The sequence below is a fragment of the Polypterus senegalus genome, chromosome 6 (genome assembly GCF_016835505.1).
Source record: "Polypterus senegalus isolate Bchr_013 chromosome 6, ASM1683550v1, whole genome shotgun sequence".
In the NCBI taxonomy this organism is placed as follows: Eukaryota; Metazoa; Chordata; class Cladistia; order Polypteriformes; family Polypteridae; genus Polypterus; species Polypterus senegalus.
Window position 1 is genome coordinate 86,847,946 of NC_053159.1, and position 21,510 is coordinate 86,869,455.

Below are 21,510 nucleotides of genomic sequence, written 5' to 3' on the forward strand. Positions count from 1 at the left end.
ACAGGTTGATCGGGAGAAAATTTATCAGTGGATTAATGAGCTGTCTAGTCCTGAGACACGTGAAAATGCATTACTGGAACTTAGTAAGAAGAGGGAGTCTGTCCCTGATCTGGCACCTATGCTTTGGCACTCCTGTGGCACCATAGCAGCTCTGTTACAGGTACAGTATATTTATATTTTACAAGTATGTAAAAGTAATACTTTTACATATCTACATTTTTTTTTTTAAACTCTTTCGGAAATATTTGCATTGTACTGTATGTATACCTACTTGGATACTACGTGGTAGGATTTTCTTTGGTCGAGTATTTTTATATTTTATTTTGTTTTGTATTTAAGTTATTATTGCATTTTACAATAATGAAAGTTACTATTACTTGGCTTTTTTGCCCCAAACAAAAATGTGGATGATATTTTTGATCTGGAAGTATGTTATATATTGTTCCACTTTTCTTTGCAAGATAATACATTGATTTAACACTAGAATTACCAGAGTCTACGAAAAAACTCGTAGATCTGGTCCCCCTCAAAACCGTTCTCACCTCTCTGCCAGCGTCTTTTGTCATCTAAATGTGCTGATAAAGTCAAGCTGCAAGCAGCTGGCTATTCCATCTCCCCCACCAACTTAGAACATGCATGAACTTCTCCCAGCTCATGCCTCGATTGATTATCTACAGTAATCTGTGTAAACACGTTGTAAAACAGAAACTTTTTCATATTTTAGTAACAATGTTACAAAATGTAGGCATAAACTATAAAATGTGTGAAGCCTGAAGTCTAAAGATCAAATAAACACTTTCACAAAAGGTTCAAGAACGATACAACAGCTTCCGTGGTGTACCGGTAAGATTTGCTGACTTAAGTGTAGCAGGCTTGCTGTGCCTCAGAGACCCAAGTTCAGTTCCCCACTGGGAAGGAAACGTTTTTTTTTTTTTTTTTAACCTTCGCCGTTCTGCCTGCCTGAACTCCCTGTCTATCTATATAGTAATAACAGTAATTTTATTATTCTATAGCAGCTTCCCTGTCTGCCTATCATATAGTGCCTTTCCTTCCTATTTATCTATATATCTATCCCCTTAGCTGTTTTTTTCCCTGTTTATATATCTAGTGACTTCTCTGCCTGTCTGATTGCATATAGCGCTGAACTTACTGCTCTGTACTATTCTGTCCGCTGCATGTCCTGGAGTACAAAAGAAACGCCACCATACAACAACATGTGGGGACTGGCAAGATTGGGGGGGAAAAAACACATGGTCACTGTTTACAAACCGCAAGATGAAAGATTGAGACAATATATGTGAAAACATTATCGCACTAATGCAATGTTATTTGAAAACGAACAGCATCAGATCAGGTTTAAATATACAGTATGCCCGATATGACGCTGTTTGTTTTCAAATAATATTGCATGTACTGTACTATTTTAAAATAAAAACATACAGTTGATTTCAGTTAGTCTCTAACAGCCAGTGTAAATGTATGATAATTGTAAAGGTTAGCTTTTTTTTTTTATTCAGTTTCATTCTCTTAGTCACCATCTGACACTGCTGTTTTCACCCAAAGACGCTCTGTAGCTCGAATGTTATTTATTTGGAGACCCGCTATAGCTCGAATGTTATTTATGTAGGGAAGAAAGTACAGTGTCAGGTGCTCATTCAATGTAATAGGAACCATAGCACAGCGAGGTGTGTACACTGCAATAAGTACATATGTCGTAAATGCAGGAAGGGCGGTCCTTGGGTGTGTGGGAACTGTTAATATTTGAATGTGATGATTTTAAATAGCACGAATCAGAAATTGGCAGTTCTTAGTATTGTACCACACAAGCTGTTGTATCAACCGCCTACTGTAACTTGCTTTCTTTTTTTTTCGGTTATAGTCTTGAATAAAAGTGCACTTGTTTTGTTATGCTTGTACACCAACATATGTTCCTGTGTTTGAGCGACACGGGCATGCTCATGCTCAAAAAATACACGTATAATGCCACGAAAAGGGCATGCAGAGCGTCAGTTTTTCGGATTTGTAGGGAAGGATCCTGAACGCAACTGAGAGAATGAAAAGTGAATAAAAAAAAACTAACCTTTACAAGTATCATAAATTACACCGGCTGTTACAGACTGAAATCAAATGTATGTTTTTATTCTTCTCAAAACGGAGTCGTGCGGGTTCGAACTCGTGACCTTTTGATTACCAGTCAGGAGTTGATACCATTACGCCACCGAGGCAGTTGTAGTAAATGCACGTCAATATGGCATGCTAAGGCTGCTTTTTTTTTTTCTGCAGTTATATTTTTGAATAAAAGCACACTTGTTCTGTTATATTTTGTACCTTTTGTGAAAGTGTTTCTTTGATATTTGGACTTCAGGCTTCATACATTATATAGTTTATGCCTACATTTTGTCATTTACTACTACAATATAAAAAACGTTTCAGTTTTAAAAATGTGATTACACAGATTATTGTCGAAACAAAACACACGTGAAATGCGTGTGTTTCAAATAATGATCTATTATTTCCACTCTAAAACTCCATTTCACTCCCAGATAATCAATCAAGGCATGAGCTGGGAGAAGTTCGTGCACGTTCCAAGTCGGTTGGGGGATGGAATATCCAGCTGCTTGCAGCTTGTCTTTATCAGCACATTTAGATTACAAAAGACGCTGGCGGAGAGGTGCGAACGGATTTAAGAAGCGATTTAAGGTGGGACGGATCTACGAGTTTTTTCGTAGGCTCTGGTAATTTTAGTGTTAAAAGTGAAGTTGACCTTTTATGGCATGTGGGCTGATTTTTACACTTTACAGGACAAACATTTTTACCTGTTTATGTTAGAAGATTTCATGTAAATAGAATGTACTTTTAAACTACAAAGCCTGTCTTCCATCACTCCAATGGATCATCCTGAAATCGGTCTGAAATCCTCCTTCTTCAACAAATAACTCTTATAAAGAAACCACTAAAGAAAATCATACAATGAAATGTGTGTTATTAACAGGAAAAAAAAATATTAATTTGCCCCATTCTCGCACATCTCGCCTCCTCTCGTTCTCAAACCTGTTGGCGTGTTCTGGTAGGACTATTTACAGTGTAGGAAACTGCCTCAGAGGGGATGCCAAGTCTGTTGCAGGGCCTAGTCCTACCCATGCTACCACCGGACCATTTTGGATAACCTGCGCATCTTTGGAGATATAGAAAGGAAATTGGATTACTTCTATAGATATAGGATGACGCTCGTGTTGCCCAAGTTGTGTTGCGTAGATGCAGACTGCTTGCTGCTTGTCCTGATCGACACATTTACAAAAAAAAAAAAAAAAGATGCTAATGGAGAGGTGTGAAGGAATTTAAGGTGGCCTGGGATTACAAGTTTTTTCATAGGCTTCAGGGATTCTGGTGTTAATAGTGTCTGCATTGGAAAGTTCTAACAAATAGTTTTAATCAGTTACTGCAGTGTTTTTGCTATTAAGTAAAATAAGTTATGTTAGCAGGTAGAAATACAAAATAGTTAAGTGCTGAATTCTTTTCCATTTAAATTTTCACTTGTGTGACCCATGGAAATGAATGAGAATTTTATGAAGGAATACCTGGAATAACATTTTTATCATAGGAATCTACTAGTAAATTCTAAGATGGAGTGATATCTGACAACTTCACAGTTCAAGAGGTAAATTTTATACAGAACTTGTCTTGTGAAAATCGAGATTAGTGCAGTTTTGTGAAAGACCCGAAATATAGTAACATATGGTTTGTTTCCACGGTGCCTGTTTTTTGGCGATAAGTTTTTTTTTTCTGGTTCAGTTTGTGCTTTTCACACATTACCTCAGTTGTTTACTGTTAAATTCCTAGGACAGCTAGCCGCCTTTGCCTTTTTTGGTGCATTACTTGGTCATCTAAAACTTCCTGCATTACTGTGAAGACCTCTCAAATGATCACCTTATATTTTCAGGATTTCAGCATGTGTAGAGATTGTGAAGGAAAAAAATGAATAGTCGTGTGTTTTTTTTTTTTTTTTTTTTTGTTTTAAGCCGTTTTCTTTAAACATTTGTGGGAGTGGCTAAAAAAATAGGACTCTTAAATCAAAAGACTACAAGTTTATTCCCAGCTTCTAGCTCTCTGTATATCTGTTAGTAATTCAACAGTACAGAGCCCATAAAAAGTATTCACTTGCATTAGACTTTCATATTTTACTATTTAACAAGATTGGATCATAATGGTTTCTAGTAGGCCTTTTTCACTTTGATCATTAGGAAAATAATCGTAATTGTCAAAGAGGAAATAAAAAAAATAGAAACTGATTTATAATTATTAAATACAAGTTACGAGTTGAGTAAGTATTCTCTCCTTTCACTGTGACACTCCTAAATTATCACTGCTACAACCAGTTGATCTGGGACATATATTGTTAAATGCAGATCAGATGTTTCAAATGATTTTACTAGAAATACAGCAATATCTAGAAGGTTCAACTGCTAGTGAGTTGAGTTTCTTGTAAAAACCAGAGGAAGAAAACAAAAATTCAATGACAAGGTTACTTACTGAAAGGTACCAGTTGTTAGACTGATCCAAGAAAATGTTTAAGTCACTGAATATCCCTTGGAATCCAGTTAATCCAATCATTAAAAAATGGGGGGTTAGGGGGGATTGGCAAAAATGAATGACCTTTCACAAATGTTTTATGACAACTCTGTAGGTGTTAAAATCTTCTATAGCTTAAATAAGAGAGACATACAAAACCTGTTGCCAAGATGCTTCACTTTTTATAGCTTTATGGAACAGTTTCAAAGAGAAAGCCAATGCTACAAAATGTCTCTTGTGAAATCTGCCATCCTGGCTGTACATATAAGCATGCATTTCACTAAAGCTTTGCATTCATAAAAGGCATTGAGGTGGTTTTGCTATAGAAAAGCACATATTTATTGAATAGATGTTTGCAGTTACTTTTATAAAACTTGTTTGTCTTGGGTTATTTGATTACTTTTGCATTGTACTTAAGTGTCTGGTTTTTAGTGTGGTGATAAAAAATGTCCATCTATGCAAAACAATGGTTTGTGTGTGTGTATATTATATATTATTATATGTATTTTATATATATTATATGTAAATTTTGATTCAAATAACAGATAAAATTGTTTTTTTTACTTTTATAGGAAATTGTTAATATCTATCCTTCTATAAACCCACCAACTTTAACAGCACATCAGTCCAACAGAGTATGCAATGCCCTGGCACTTCTGCAGTGTGTAGCATCTCATCCAGAAACAAGGTAACTTTCATTATCCATGTCCATGATTGTGTTTTATACATTAACTATGTAGCTGTCATTTTGGCAGTGGTTTTTGTAGTTTAATTTTAAAAGGTTAATACCAAAACAAAAAGTGAGATTTTGTTAATACCATTTGTCGGGTATTTTAGAATTTAGTACACGCATTATAAGTCTGTAGTTCATGCTACTGATCCTGGAATAATGTTGAATCGGTATCAAAAGTTTGACTTTAGTATTGATACCAGCTTTCTGACATTAGTACCAGTACAAAATGGCTCTGAAGCAAAAAATGGATAACTTCAGAACCTCCAGTCGCCACATTACTCATCACTTCCCTCTTGATAGCTTTGAAGTTCTAATTGCATCGAAGCATTTTTGCCCAATCTCCCACCCCCCTAACCCTACCCCCCTTGTTCAGTTTGTGTTGAAGCGTATAGTTTCATCAAATCTACGGAATGGAAGTTTTTCAACAACTGCAATGTAGAGTGTCTGTGACCTGAAAGATTGTGAGGAAAGCTGACAATTACTTCAGGTTCACCGACCGACAATATACTGCAAAACCCTATCCTGGAATGTTTCCTTGTTTCGATTTTTGATTGTTACCTTGGCATTTCTTTTAACTGGAAACATTTTGACACTTTATTTATGTACACTTTGCTGAATTTAACTTTCTACCATTCTTCTTATCTTATTTTTCAGGTCTGCATTTCTAGCTGCTCACATTCCACTTTTCCTTTATCCTTTTCTACACACAGTTAGCAAAACACGCCCCTTTGAATATTTACGACTTACAAGTCTTGGTGTGATAGGTAGGTGATTTGTTTATTTATTTGTTTATTTCTTTATTGAAGATATCTGTGGATAGTTTAAATGCAGAACATTTGGGAATTGTTTTCAGAAACTATAAGGAGAGAGTGGATTGGATTTTGAAGTTCAAATACTGCATCAACAATCTTATTCGGTGTGTTTACATGGATAAGGAGATTATTTACATGAATACAAGTATGCTTCTGGAGTTCTCCTTCAGCAAAATACTCCAATATCACTACATTTGTGCAAAAAAAAGTTAAACGTTCTCATTGGCCACTGTGAATCCTGTAATTATTTACTTGTGTTTTATAAATACATGTAGTCCTTCGTGTTCTGTAAAGTAAACAACAACCATTCCCTTTTTTAATTTTGAACCTGAGCTACAAATGATTCGCAGTGTGGACACTGGCTTTTTTATCACCTCATCCCACTGTTTCTATAGATATAGATATATATATATATATATATATATATATATAGAGAGAGATATATATATATATATATATATATATATATATATATATAGAGAGATATATATATATATATATATATATAGAGAGAGATATATATATATATATATATATATATAGAGAGATATATATATATATATATATATAGAGAGAGATATATATATATATATATATAGAGAGAGAGAGATATATATATATATATATATATATATATATATATATATATATATATATATATATATATATATATATATATATATATATATATATATAGATATATATATATATATATATATAGAGATATATATATATATATATATATATATATAGATAGAGATATATATAGAGATATATATATATAGAGATATATATATATATATATATATATATATATATATATATATATATATAGAGATATAGAGAGAGAGAGAGATACTTTATTTATAGGTTTCTGTTACTGGATTGCACGCAGCACACTCTCTTTTCTGCTTGGATGTGTGAGTTCTTTTTAGCTGTGCAAAGTACCCAGTACATGTGCTACTTGCCTTACACCCAGCACTACTGGGATGGTATTAACACAGGTATTTTTTTTGTAAAAAAAAAATGAGAACTGTGAGATGTAATCAAACTCATTACTTTTAACACTTGGCACTGTATGTTAGAGTTCATCAACATAATATGTCAATATTGCAGCAATATCTAAATTTATTTAAACCAAGAAGAGGAATAATGTAATTGCCTAAACATTTAGCTCAGGAAGTTTATCTTGTCAATGCTTCTTCCTGTGACTGTTTAAAGTATGTGTGATGCTAACACATGCACAGCCAAATGGAGTGCAACAGATATATGCAAACTACAAAATTCTTAATTGTAACCCAGTTAAGTGTTTACACGGCCACATGACCGGATTTTTTTTGGAGAAAATGTGTTTTAACCGGGTTTCCCTAACCAATACAAGTGTTTACACTTACAATAAGTGGTTGCATGTAAGTGCACTTCACTGCTGGTTTTGCATTTTTAAACGTGTTTTTTTTTTTTTATTTATTTACTTCAAGGTGCTCTAGTTAAGACTGATGAGCAAGAAGTGATAAACTTTTTACTTACAACAGAGATCATTCCCCTTTGTTTGCGGATCATGGAATCAGGAAGTGAACTATCAAAAACGGTTAGTCCTTTATTCCTGTCTTTAAATTTAAAAGAATAATTACTTTCTTAAGTTTAAATTGCCAATGTCCAAAATATCAAAACAAAAATGTTCACTAAAAAGATGTATAAAGAAAACTGTCAATTATTGTTGAAGGTTTCACTAAACGTTTCTTAAAAAAAAAATGCCATTGAAATCCAAACTGTAACCATTTTTCTTCTAATGTAAATGTTCCTGACCATATAAGTTTCCAACATTATAAGATTTTTTTATTGCATATTTTTGCTTATAAACTGTTTTTTGCATATTTTGATATGTTGGAGGGTTGGTTCTGGTGCAGACATCCCAATCCATATGTAATAGAATAATACTAATGCATATGTATTTAAAAAATATTTCAGTTCTTATCTGCCTGCTTAACAGTAATGTCATATTTACCCTAAAGTGTACATAAAATTCTTTATCGTAATTAATCCAGTCTGAAATTATATAAGAGAGTATGCTTAGTAAGATCAGGTTATTTCTAATACTTTATGTAAAATATTTAAATAGTATGTTAACTGTACCTCAATTCATAGAGCCATGTGAAAAATAAAATTGTCAATGTTTTTTTAGTTAATTACAAATAACCATCTCAGCGAGTCAGTAGACCAGAAAAGCAAAGAATGGGTTTGGACTGTAAGTGAATATAAATCTATACATTGTGTCTTATACTACCAAAATCTTTTAAAATTGTCAGTTTGCATCTACAGATATATTTTTAGGCAGTTACTAGAATATTTTTTAAAAATGTTCAATTCTTGAGTAGATTAAATTGCAGTTTTCAATTTGCTGTACAGTACTACCCTTCTAGCTATACAGTTTTAGTTAGCTATTTGTAAAATATTTTAAAGTATTACATTTTAAAAGTTGATAAAGGCAAATGAAAATATATATATATATAGTGATAAAGGCGCTATATAGCGCCTGACCCGGCACAGACTACGCAGAGACACATGTTGACATTCAAAGGGCTTTTAATTTTCTTCAGCCGTGGGCACACGCCTTCCCCGTGTCCCACAGGCCCAACACAGTCTAAAGCACAAAATAACCCACACAACCAAACCCTTCCTGGCACCGTGTGTGTGTATGTGTGTGTGTGTGTGTGTGTGTGTGTGTATATATATATATATATATATATATATATATATATATATATATATATATATATATATATATATATATAACACTGCTCAAAAATTAAAGGAACACTTTGAAAACACATCAGATCTCAATGGGAAAAAGAAATCCTCCTGGATATCTATACTGATATAGACTGGGTAATGTGTTAGGAACGAAAGGATGCCACATCTTTTGATGGAAATGAAAATGATCAACCTACAGAGCCCTGAATTTAAAGACTCCCCAAAAATCAGAGTGAAAAAATGATGTGGCAGGCTAGTCCATTTTGCCAAAATTTAATTGCAGCAACTCAAAATTGTACGCAGCACTTTGTATGGCCCCTGTGTTCTTGTATACATGCCTGATAACATCGCTGCATGCTTCTAATGAGATGACAGATGGTGTTGTGGGGATCTCCTCCCAGATCTGGACCAGGGCATCACTGAGCTCCTGGACAGTCTGAGGTGCAACCTGGTGGCATTGGATGGACCAAAACATAATGTCCCAGAGGTGTTCTATTGGATTTAGGTCAGGAAAGTGTGGTGGCCAGTCAATGGTATCAATTCCTTCATCCTCCAGGAACTGCCTGCATACTCTCACCACATAAGGCCAGAAATTGTCGTGCACCAGGAGCCACTGTACCAGCATAGGGTCTGACAGTGGGTCCAAGGATTTCATCCTGATACCTAATGGCAGCCAAGGTGCCTTTGTCAAGCCTGTAGCGGTCTGTGTGACCCTCCATGGATATGCCTCCCCAGACAATCATTAACCCACCACCAAACTGCCCATGCTGAATGATGTTACAGGCAGCATAATGTTCTCCATGGCTTCTCCAGACCCTTTCACTTCTGTCACGTGCTCAGGGTGAACCTGCTCTAATCTGTAAAAAGCACAGGGCACCAGTGGTGCATCTGCCAATTCTGGTATTCTATGGCGAATGCCAATCGAGCTGCATGCTGCTGGGCAGTGAGCTCAGGGCCCATTAGAGGACATGGGGCCCTTGGGTCACCCTCATGAAGTCTTTCTGGTTGTTTGGTCAGAGACATTCACACCAGTGGCCTGCTGGAGGTCATTTTGTAGGGCTCTGGCAGTGCTCATCCTGTTCCTCCTTGCCCAAAGGAGCAGATACTGGTCCTGCTGATGGGTTATGGACCTTCTATGGCCCTCTCCAGGGAGACACAGCAAACCTTCTGGCAATGACACGTATTGATGTGCCATCCTGGAGAAGTTGGACTACCTGTGCACCCTCTGTAGGGTCCAGGTATCGCCTCATGCTACCAGTAGTGAAACTGACTGTAGCCAAATGCAAAACTAGTGAAGAAACAGTCAGAAAAGATGAGGAGGGAAAAATGTCAGTGGCCTCCACCTGTTAAACCATTCCTGTTTTGGGGGTTATCTCATTGTTGCCCCTCTAGTGCATCTGTTGTTAATTTCATTAACACCACAGCAGCTGAAACTGATGAACAACCCCCTCTGCTACTTAATTGACCAGATTAATATCCCATAAGTTTCATTGACTTTATGCTATACTCTGATTAAAAAGTGTTCCTCATTCTTTTATTTGCCTTAAAAGGCTTATACAGTGATGGGAGGGGGGAAGGTGTGCCTGCCCCTTTCCCCTCACTTTTTTGAAGCCCACTTCATACGTTATGGACTGTAGAGTGGTTAGAGCTAACATAGGTAGCATTTAATGCAAAATAAAATTAAACCATTCAGTACATCACAGTGTGCCATCACACAGGCAATTTGGAGCTTTTGGCCGACCTTCTATGCACTTTTTTCGAGATATGGGTGGAATAGTGGAAGACCTAAAGATTAAAATATGCAAACATGAAAAGAACTTTTAAATGATATAGTACCTTGGCTGAGACTAAAGCAAAAACTATGTAGCCATGAGACCACATTCCTACCTTTGTGTCACCACTTTACCCATAAATTACATCCAACTTATCTCTGTATTTAGAATGAATCTGTAAACAGTAGTGTGTGTTTACTAAACTATGATTTTTTTTCTTTTTTTTTTTTTTATATAAACTCGCAGGTTGCTACTTTCATACTTCAGAAAATTCTTCTTGATGACACAGGGTTGGCATATATTTGCCAGACCTATGAGCGCTTTTCTCACGTTGCTATGATATTGGTAAGATAAGTATTTAAATATAAATGATAGATTCATTGCAGTATTACACCTAAGAGGAGCTCAGTCTCTCTCTTTCTCTCTTTTTTTTAACATTTTATATTTGTTAGATATAGCGAGAGAGAGAACAAGTACTGTAAAATTAGTAATGATTGACGTTAGCTTTTTTCCTTGTGGAGTTAAGTTTCTCACTCAATAACAACTTTTGAGAACACAATTTGTATATAGTGTGGGTTGCGTTCCTTTCAACCAATTGTTGCTCTGATTTGTTGCGGATAGTATCATGGGGATTAATTACTACTAGTTTTCATTTGATTTAATTATCCTTTTACCTGCATTTTGTATATACAGTACAATGTTTTTAAATTATCTAGACCATTGGGGTAAAAATTGTTTATTACAGACTATATTCTTAACAGGGTAAAATGGTCCTGCAGTTATCTAAAGAACCTTCTGCTCGTCTTTTGAAACACGTGGTTCGTTGTTATCTTCGCTTGTCTGACAACCCAAGGTATGTGATGTGATTTTATTGAATAGTCCTAGGTGTATTCTAGTAGAGGACTTTGGATTTCTTTGATTTATCTACACAGACTTCCTTTACTTTTGCCTAGAAAATACTTTTCTTGGAGTATATATTTTCTGTATTATGTTCAGAATAAATATAAAGTGCGTGTGCTCTAAAATGCATGTTTATGTAGTAATGCTGAGAAATTAGTTTTTGCACTAAACATTTATTGTACATTTGTTTGTTTTTTTCAAAAACTATTTAAAAGCATCTTCCCTATGATAATTTGAAGGAAGTCAAATAATGTCTTGCAAACTGAAAGAGTGAGCTAACAAAACAAAGTTGTCTCTTCCTGTATTCACTCCTAAAAGCAGTTTGTACTATGTACCAGAATTTTAAAATGCTCCTTGGCTCCAAGAGCGATTTTTTGCCTACAAGATCATTCCCTTTTAATTGCTGTAAGAGCAATAGAGTCTAGCAAAGGCAAAAAGTTAAGAAATGAAAATCAATAAAATAATAAATTGTAGCAAATGTGTTCACATCAGTAGCTTACTTTGTGGATACAAATGTAAACAGTCCACTTGTCTAATTGCCTTTTAACTGTTGTACATTTAAAAAGCATAGCAAATGAAACTCGGTTCTTGTAGATCATTTCCTGCATACAACATGGCTATTGCACCATCTACTGTAGAATGTACAGAATTTTACAGCTAGCTTTCACAGTAAAGACTACAGTGTAGTCAATGTTCTATTTTGTCCTAATTTATTTAGTTTTAGAGAATTAATAGACATTATTTTTCAAAATTGCCTACATACCTTTTATAGTGTAAATAGTGATTTCTATATCTACTAGTGTTTATGGGCAGATTTCTGTTGTAACAAAGAAAAATGACAAGCAACCAACTATATCCTGCCAAACATATATTATAATCGGTTAAAGTTGTATTACTGGTAACATTAGTAGTGAATACGGTCTTCTTGCTGAATAACTGACTTTGCAGTCTCTGGTTAGTTCATGACTAATGACTGATAAGGTTATGCAGAAATGAAACAATTCCTTCTATCACTGATTATTGGATTGAGAAGGTTTGACAGTATTATATCATGTAAATGACACTAGGTGTGTTATTCATGCTAAATTAAGTTTAATCTATGCCTTGTGAGTGTCCCTGGCTTTCAGGGGTATCAATAGTATGAGACAGCACAGGAATTCCTTCTGCCAAAATCATCTGCATTAGAGTGTGCTACACAGGCAGGTGGGAAGACTCTTCAAATGCTAATGTGAAAATGCAGTGGCTGAATGTTCCTGTATACCATATATATGTCATTGTTGCACTACAGGGTGGTCCAGATCTAATTATGCAATTATGAAAAGGCGAACACATCACACCCGCTGTTTGAATGACAACCATCTCCCCGCCATTTTGGAATGCTGGGGAGGTGCTGCCATCTATCGGCAACAAAAAGAAATTTTTGTGAATTTTCTTTGTAATAAACTTAAGTTATAGCGTAATGAAAATTGCATAATTAGATCTGGACCACCCTATAGATCGGCATCAGAATGTGGCTACTACCACAGAAACCCAGGAGCCGAAGAAAAAGCACAAGAGAGCCTGCAAGGTTGCTTTCACAAAAGGAGCAGGAGACTCGGCTTCTGCCAGTTGTACATAACCACTCTGAATAGAGAACTAACCCTCTAGGACACCAGTGGTGGCCTCCAAAGGAGGCAACACCTCCTGGGCACTAGAGGGATAATGGTCATATATGGGACCATGCTGCCTTTTAGTAAGGACAGCAAGGATTTAAGACCGCTTTAGTCAGGCCTTGGAGAGGCATTAGGTTGTTTTGGTTTAGTCTTTGGTTCAGCACAGTAATGTAGCTGACACTGCTGCTTCACAGATGCATTATTCTGGGTTGTTTACATGTTACACAGAGTTTGAAAGTTTTCCTGGTGTCTGTGTTGGGCTTCTCCCATATTTCTAAAGATTTGCTTTATAGAGTAATCGCCAGTTCCAAATTACACCAGTGGGTATGTATGTGTGTGAGTGAACCCTGAAATGATCTATTTCCTTCTATGCACCCAGAGCTGCTGAAATAATGTGACACTGAATTAGATTTAGCAGGTTTGACAAGATTTTGTTGTCACATTTGAACTCTCCTTTGTTTATTCCTACCTATATTTGTTTTTTTAGAATTACCAGAGTCTACATTAAAACTCGTGGATCCGGCCAACCTTACAACCGTTCTCACCTCTCTGCCAGCCTCCTTTGTCCTGTAAATGTGCCGATAAAGACAAATCTGTAAGCAGCCGGCTATTCCATCCCCCCACAATTTAGAATGTGCACGAACTTCTCCCAGCTCATGCCTCGATTGAAGTGGAGTTTTAGAGTGGAAATAATAGATCGTTATTTGGAAACACGCATTTCATGTGTGTTCCGTTTCTACAGTAATCTGCATACACACATTGTTAAAACAAACTTTTTCATATTTTAGTAATACATGTTACAAAATGTAGGCATAAACTTTAGAATGTGTGAAGCATGAAGTCCAAACATCAAATAAACACTTTCACAAAAGGTTCACGAACAATACAACAGCTTCCGTGGCCTAGCGGTAAGATTTACAGATTTAGAGTGCAGCAGGTTTGCTGTGCCTCAAAGACCCAAGTTCGATCCCCAGCTGGGGAGAAAGTTTTGTTGGTTTTTTTTTTGTTTTGTTTTTTTTTTTTTAACCTCAAACGGACATAAAATTTATAAACTGGTATGCACTGTCAGTTAATGAGATTGTAATGTTTTCATATGGGATACACCTTTTTAACAATATTTTTTAACAATTGAGACTGCAATTAACATGAACAAGTGTCCTTATAACTGTTATTTTTAAGATCCATAACACACAGACAGACAGACAGAGCACTACAACAACAACAACATTTATTTATATAGCACATTTTCATACAAACAGTAGCTCAAAGTGCTTTACATATTAAAGAATAGAAAAATGAAAGACACAATTATAAAACAAAATAAATCAACATTAACATCGAATAAGAGTAAGGTTCAATGGCCAGGGGGGACAGAAAAACAAAAACTCCAGACGGCTGGAGAAAAAATAAAATCTGTAGGGATTCCAGACCATGAGACCGCCCAGTCCCCTCTGGGCATTCTAACTAACATAAATGAAACAGTCCTCTTTGGATTCAGGATTCTCACGGAAGGGCTTGATGATGATGATGATGATGGTCACGTAGACTTCTGCCTTTTAATCCGTCCTTCATTTTGGAGCATCATGAAGCTTCGAGTAGGTGGTGGCGCAGGCCACCACCACAAAGAAACCGGAAAAAGAAACAGAAAAGAGAGTAGGGGTCAGTAGCGATTTTAGAGCCACCATGAATAGTTATTTTGAGGAAATTGAACATATAGAGTATCAGGATTAAGTTAAATTAAGATTAAAATGAAGTTATAAAAAGGCCATGTTAAAGTAATGTGTTTTCAGCAGTGTTTTAAAGTGCTCTACTGTATCAGCCTGGCGAATTCCTATTGGCAGGCTATTCCAGATTTTAGGTGCATAGCAGCAGAAGGCCGCCTCACCACTTCTTTTAAGTTTTGTTCTTGGAATTCTAAGGAGACACTCGTATTCCAAATCGTAACCTCAGATCCTCAAATAAGGTGTCGGACATTCCGATATATAAGATGGGGTGAGATTATTTAAGGCTTTATAAACCATAAGCAGAATTTTAAAGTCAATCCTGAATGACACAGGTAACCAGTGTAGTGACATTAAAACTGGAGAAATGTGTTCGGATTTTCTTTTCCTAGTTAGGATTCTAGCAGCTGCATTCTGCACTAGTTGCAAACGTTTTATATCTTTTTTGGGTAGTCCTGAGAGGAGTGCATTACAGTAATCTAGTCGACTGAAAACAAACGCGTGAACTAATTTCTCAGCATCTTTCAGTGATATAAGCGGTCTAACTTTACTTATGTTTCTTAAGTGAAAAAATGCTGTCCTAATGATCTGATTAATATGTGATTTAAAATTCAGATTACAGTCAACAATCACCCCTAAGCTTTTTACCTCCGTCTTGACTTTTAATCCTAATGTATCCAGTTTATTTCTAGTAGCCTCATTGTATCCATTATTGCTGATCACTAAAATTTCAGTTTTCTCTTTATTTAACTTGAGAAAATTACTATTCATCCATTCTGAGATACTAGTCAGACATTCTGTTAGTGAATCAATAGAATCAGGGTCATCAGGAGCTATTGATAAGTACAGCTGTGTGTCATCAGCATAGCTGTGGTAGCTCACGTTGTGCCCTGAGATAATCTGACCTAACGGAAGCATACTACGTAATAGAGAGACAGACAGGCAGGGAAGTCACTAGATATACAAATACACAGGGAAGGCACATGTACTGAAAGAAAAAAAGATCGACATGTGAATAAGCTCACACGCTGTAACATCAACCCCCCAATCTGACTCTAAGTAATAGCGCAAGTACTTGGAGTCGGGTGGGGGGGTGTTGATCTTTTTTCTTTTTAACCTTCGCCGTTCTGCCTGCCTGAACTCCCTGTCTATCTATATAGTAATAACAGTAATTTTATTATTATATAGCAGCTTCCCTGTCTGCCTTATCATATAGTGCCTTTCCTTCCTATCTATCTATATATCTATGCCCTTAGCTGGTTTTTTTTTATGTATCTATTATACAGTGCCTTCCCTGTTTATTTATATATCTAGTGTCTTCTCTGCCTGTCTGTCTGTCTGATTGCATATAGCGCTGAACTTACTGCTCTGTACTATTCTGCCCTCTGCATGTCCTGGAGTACAAAGGAAACACCACTATACAGCAACATGTGCGGACTGGCAAGATTGGGGGAAAAAAAAAACACGTGGTCACTGATTACAAACCGCAAGATGAAAGAGAGAGACAATACATGTGAAAACATCATCGCACTAATGCAATATTATTTGAAAATGAACAGCGTCAGATCGGGCGCATATTCAAGCCCGATCTGACGCTGTTCATTTTCAAATAATAATCCATGTACTGTGCGTTGAAACTGCTGCACTGAATAAGGTGACACCTTCTGTAACAGCGTCATCGTGAATTCAAACCCGATCTGACACTGTTCGTTTTCAAATAATATTGCATGTACTGTACTATTTTAGAATAAAAATATACATTTGATTTCAGTCGGTCTGTAAGAGGCAGTGTAAATGCATGATAATTGTAAAAGTTAGCTTTTTTTTTTTTTTTTAAATTCAGTTCCATTTTCTTAGTCGCGTTCACGATAACACCCAAACCCCCCTGATCTAACGCTGCTGTTTTCACGTAAAGACTTGCTATAGCTTGAATGTAATTTATTTGGAGACGCGCTATAGCTTGAATGTTATTTATGTAGGGAAGAAAGTACAGTGTCAGGTGCTCATTCAGTGTAATAGGAACCATAGCACTGAGAGGTGTGTACACTGCAACAAGTACACATGTCATAAATGTAGGAAGAATGTGTGGGTACTGTTAATATTTGAATTTGATGATTTTAAATAGTACGGATCGGAAATCAGCAGTTCTTAACATTGCACCACACAAGCTGTCATATCAACCGCCTACTGTAACTTGCTTTCTTTTTTCTTCGGTTATAGTCTTGAATAAAAGTGCACTTGTTTTGTTATACTTGTACACCAACATATGTTCCTGTGTTTGAGCGACATGGGCATGCTCAAAAAATTCACGTGTAATGCCACAAAAGGTGCACACAGGCACTTCAGTTCGCAAGCATTGGTACGAGAATGCAGTCACAAGTACACTGAGATCTATAGCGCGTCTTTATGTGAAAACAGCAGTGTCAGATGTTGCTTTTTTTCCTGCAGTTATATTTTTGAATTAAAGCATACTTGTTCTGTTATTTGTACCTTTTGTGAAAGTGTTTCTTTGATATTTGGGCTTCAGGCTTCATACATTATATAGTTTATGCCTACATTTTGACATTTACTACTAAAATTTCTGTAGAAACGGAACACACGTGAAGTGCGTGTATTCCAAATAACGATTATTTCCACTCTAAAACTCCACTTCACTCCCAGATAATCAATCAAGGCATGAGCTGGGAGAAGTTTGTGCACATTCTAAGTCGGTGGGGGGATGGAATAGCCGGCTGCTTGCAGCTTGTCTTTATCAGCATATTTAGATGACAAAAGACGCTGGCGGAGAGGTGCGACCGGTTTTAAGAAGCGATTTAAGGCGGGACAGATTTACGAGTTTTTTCGTAGGCTCTGGTAATTCTAGTGTTAAGTAAAGTGGGTATATTTTTGCATCTTTTTGGCTCCTTGGATTTTTTTCTACATGCAGGGGGCTACTGCAAGAACCTCTATCATTTACTACAAACAGCATCTAACTTTATATACCAGTAATTGTTATGCTGACTGCTAAAAAAAAATCTAAATATGTGACTGTATTGCAGATTTGTACCTTGTTTTTACTGATTAACAACACACATCTTCTGTTGAATTCTCAATATAGTATTTGTGTTACTTTTTGATTTGTACCTTGTATCCTAAAATGCTAAGAAAAAAAACACTTAATGGCTTTTGTTAGGTAATATTATATCAGTTTTTTTCCTCTTATAAAATCCATGGGGTAAGAAACACTTAAAGGAATTCTCCACTCAAAAAATATTTTTGTTTGTGTATTGTACAGTAGAATGTGTAATGCAAAGTAGCATTTTCAATTTTGTCCTAAAATTATAATTGGTTGCTTAGACAAAAAAATCTGCAATACTATTAGTTTACCATTGTTGGTGTGTTTTTTTTGTTTTTTCCCCGTCTCACATTAGGGTATACTTGTATGTAGTAAATTTACTGGTCTTTACTGTGTTTTTTTTTTTTTTTTCTTATTTTCAAGGGCAAGGGAAGCTCTACGGCAATGCCTGCCTGATCAACTCAAAGACACAACTTTTGCTCAAGTCTTGAAAGATGATACTACAACCAAACGATGGTTGGCCCAGCTAGTGAAGAATCTACAAGAAGGCCCAGTTACAGACCCAAGAGGAATACCTCTTCCACCCCAGTAGTGTTGCTACTAAGAATCATTAAGAACATTATTGTGATAAAGATGGACAACCAAGTTATCTATTTTGAGTGGAGAAATGGTGCAAAGTTGGTACTGTTTGCTTAAAATACTGAAACTCTGCAGATGCTGAATTATAGTAGCAACATTAAGCATCTTTGAATGCTTCCCTGTGCAAAATCAGGAGAAAATTTGAAGAAAACTCTTCAGCTCCAGGATCGTTTCCCCTTCTTAATAAACAAAGAAGACTATACACATGTTTGTTTCACTAGTTTTTCTAGTAAACTTTTCTTTAAGTATTTTTGTCCTCCTACACATGGTACCAGTGTTACGATAAGATAAGAGTTCTGATCTCTGTATTTATTTCAGCTGGTTGAGCCTTCTTGAAGCCTTGTGCACATTTTGTGAATTATCTTCTAATGAATGGATTACATTTTGAAAGCTCCATATCCTTCAGAAATTAAACTGTTAATTAAAACAAAGAGATGAACTAACAAAGATCCACATGTCTACAATATAATTAATACAGATTTAATAGGATGTCAGTTGTGTTGGCTATGGATATAGAAATACTTTTTAAAATACAGTGAATGGCTGATTAATGCACTGTAACTATAGTAATTTTCTTTGGAATTACAATATATAATACAGACTTTGACATGTCTGGAAAGATGTGAAAATCTGTAGCAAAAATTATTCAAAATAGATGTCAAATTTTATATTGAAGATACTATTATAGTTCAGTAAAGAGGAGGTCATGCTTTTAATGCTCAGTTGGACTTGTTTTGTTATACCTGTCATGCCATCTGCTCCGCAGTGCCTTCCTTTTAATAAAAGCAGCTTTCCCCAAAAGAGAACACCAGCTAATCCAGTGTTTTATTATAATAAATCCTGATAGAAATTATTGAATGAAACCAACAAGGAAAATCAAAAAATAGAGAGAGATGATACTGATGTTCTGTTAAGCAGCGGGTAAAAAAAAAGTTTGCAACAAGAATTGCTGAAGTTGTTTTAGTCTTGACTGTTGCACACCTAATCCATACTTCTGAAAGCATAATAGGTTTTGTGTGTTTTTTTTTTGTTTTTTTTTAATTGCAATTTAAAAGCCATAGGAATCAGCACTTGGAATTTCATAGGTAGGATACTGTTATTATTTTTTTTTGTGAAGTTCTTTAGAAATATTAGAATGACAGTGCATCTCTTCTATCCTGTTCCTTTACAGTTTACATATATTTAATCTTTAATGTGAAACTTGGAAACAGATCATCTTATAAAATAACTGAATGAATTCATAGGTAATTAGGTAACCTGTTTTAGCCTTATTGATTTCTTGTTTAGTACTTATACAGCAAAGTAGCAAGTGCTGACCCATTATGGGGCTTGTACGGTTGGTTTCCTCATAAGCACCAAAACCATTTTTATATATACTTTTTTTTTGGGAAAGTTTTCGTATACTGTTTTTTCTGAATCTTTAAAGGAATATTCCTTGCTGCTAGTAATCAAAGGGACCATAGGGGTCCCACCTTTTTGAAGCTGTTTCAGAGTAAGATTATTACTGACTATCTCTAGGATTCTGGTGGCTTTTTATCTCTTCTTGGTGCGATATTCTTACTGTTCATTGTGATCTTGCTCTTTTCATCCGCATGCTTTTGCTATAACAAGAACCTTTCAATTAGGGCAGTGTTCTGAAAAAATAAGCACAGATTTTTGCAATTAAGTTCAGAGTTGTTTTTCTTTTCAGAGGCCAGAAATTAATTGTTAGGACCATAAAATTCAGGCATGAGTGACAATTTACCTTGATATACATGGCATTAACACCAAGTAATAAGCATAAAGCTGAAGAAATTTAATACAGGCCAATAGTTTTATAATGGTTAAACCAATAAAAATGTTTTTTGTTTTGTTTTTTCATACAATGTTAGTCTTGTGCGTCCGTACAGTCATCGTTTGTTTACTTTTTTATAAATTTAGGAAGGAGTTAATTTTTGGTCCTAAGTAAGCTCCTCTATAAGAATAATGGTACAGTAAGCACCTTGAAAATATTCAGCTAGTGCCTGTTTCAACAGTGTTTGGCCATTGCTGATTTGAAGGAGAAGAGCTTGTGAATGACCCTCAGTTACATTGTTACCATCAAGTAGTACAAATGAATTTCATTCTGAGAAATATACCATTGAATCATAATTTATGTTGTGTGATACTGCATTTTACTAGGACTTTTGGCAGTTGTCATCATTCATGTCATGTAAATTATTTTTTGTTGAATGGAGATCAAATGCTAATGTCTTTAAAAGAAAGTTACCTTTTTAATCCAACTTTAAGTTGCACTTGACAAAGACTACCCTGAATGTGCCTCTCTGAATTTTCACTGCTACCTTTTTACATGAAGTTGTTACTGTATTTTTTTAAATATAAAAAGTAGACATTATACTTGTAAAGCATAATCCTCATTTCAGTTTTATTATAATGCTTTATTTGGGTGAGGGGTGGTTGGGATCTGGGCAGGACACTCAGTTACAAAGATTTAAATTTCTTACATTGTGCCGAATTTTTATTAGCAATTGGCAGATATGTATGTTGTATATGTTTTTCTTTCTTTTAAGGAATTGGTGAGCAAGACGGTTCAATACTACTAAAAGACTCCAGCCATCCGGCAGCTATACACCCCTTTGCCAGAATTAATGTAAAAGTATGGTATGTCTTTTTACTGAAGTCTTTCTGGGTACTGTAAGTACCATTATACACCTGTTGGACAGAACATTTGATCTACTGGTATATTGCTCAAGTGCAGGCACTTGCGTATGGTTTTTTTTTTAAATACGCAGAAGCTCTTCAATTGAGCATGCTGTTTGTAAAGCATACAGTTCAGATGAGTATTGTTTGTGGACATTACTACAGAATGTACAATTAAGTGTAATAAAATTTTAATAAACTATTAAGAAAATCAACTAATGGCATAA

General features: G+C 35.5%; 1 protein-coding gene across 1 annotated transcript in view; it reads left to right on the forward strand.

Annotated features, from left to right (window-relative positions):
• The window catches only part of cnot9 (CCR4-NOT transcription complex subunit 9), a 30,703-nt gene extending 9,193 nt beyond the window's left edge, over positions 1-21,510 (forward strand). The window contains exons 2-8 of the mRNA XM_039756490.1: positions 1-160; positions 5,142-5,257; positions 5,957-6,066; positions 7,593-7,702; positions 10,884-10,982; positions 11,399-11,490; positions 18,389-21,510. The exon at positions 1-160 is cut by the window's left edge and continues 20 nt beyond it. Of these exons, the coding sequence (XP_039612424.1) occupies positions 1-160; positions 5,142-5,257; positions 5,957-6,066; positions 7,593-7,702; positions 10,884-10,982; positions 11,399-11,490; positions 18,389-18,557 (856 nt within the window). The 3' untranslated portion in view covers positions 18,558-21,510. The remainder of the gene's footprint in view (positions 161-5,141; positions 5,258-5,956; positions 6,067-7,592; positions 7,703-10,883; positions 10,983-11,398; positions 11,491-18,388) is intronic.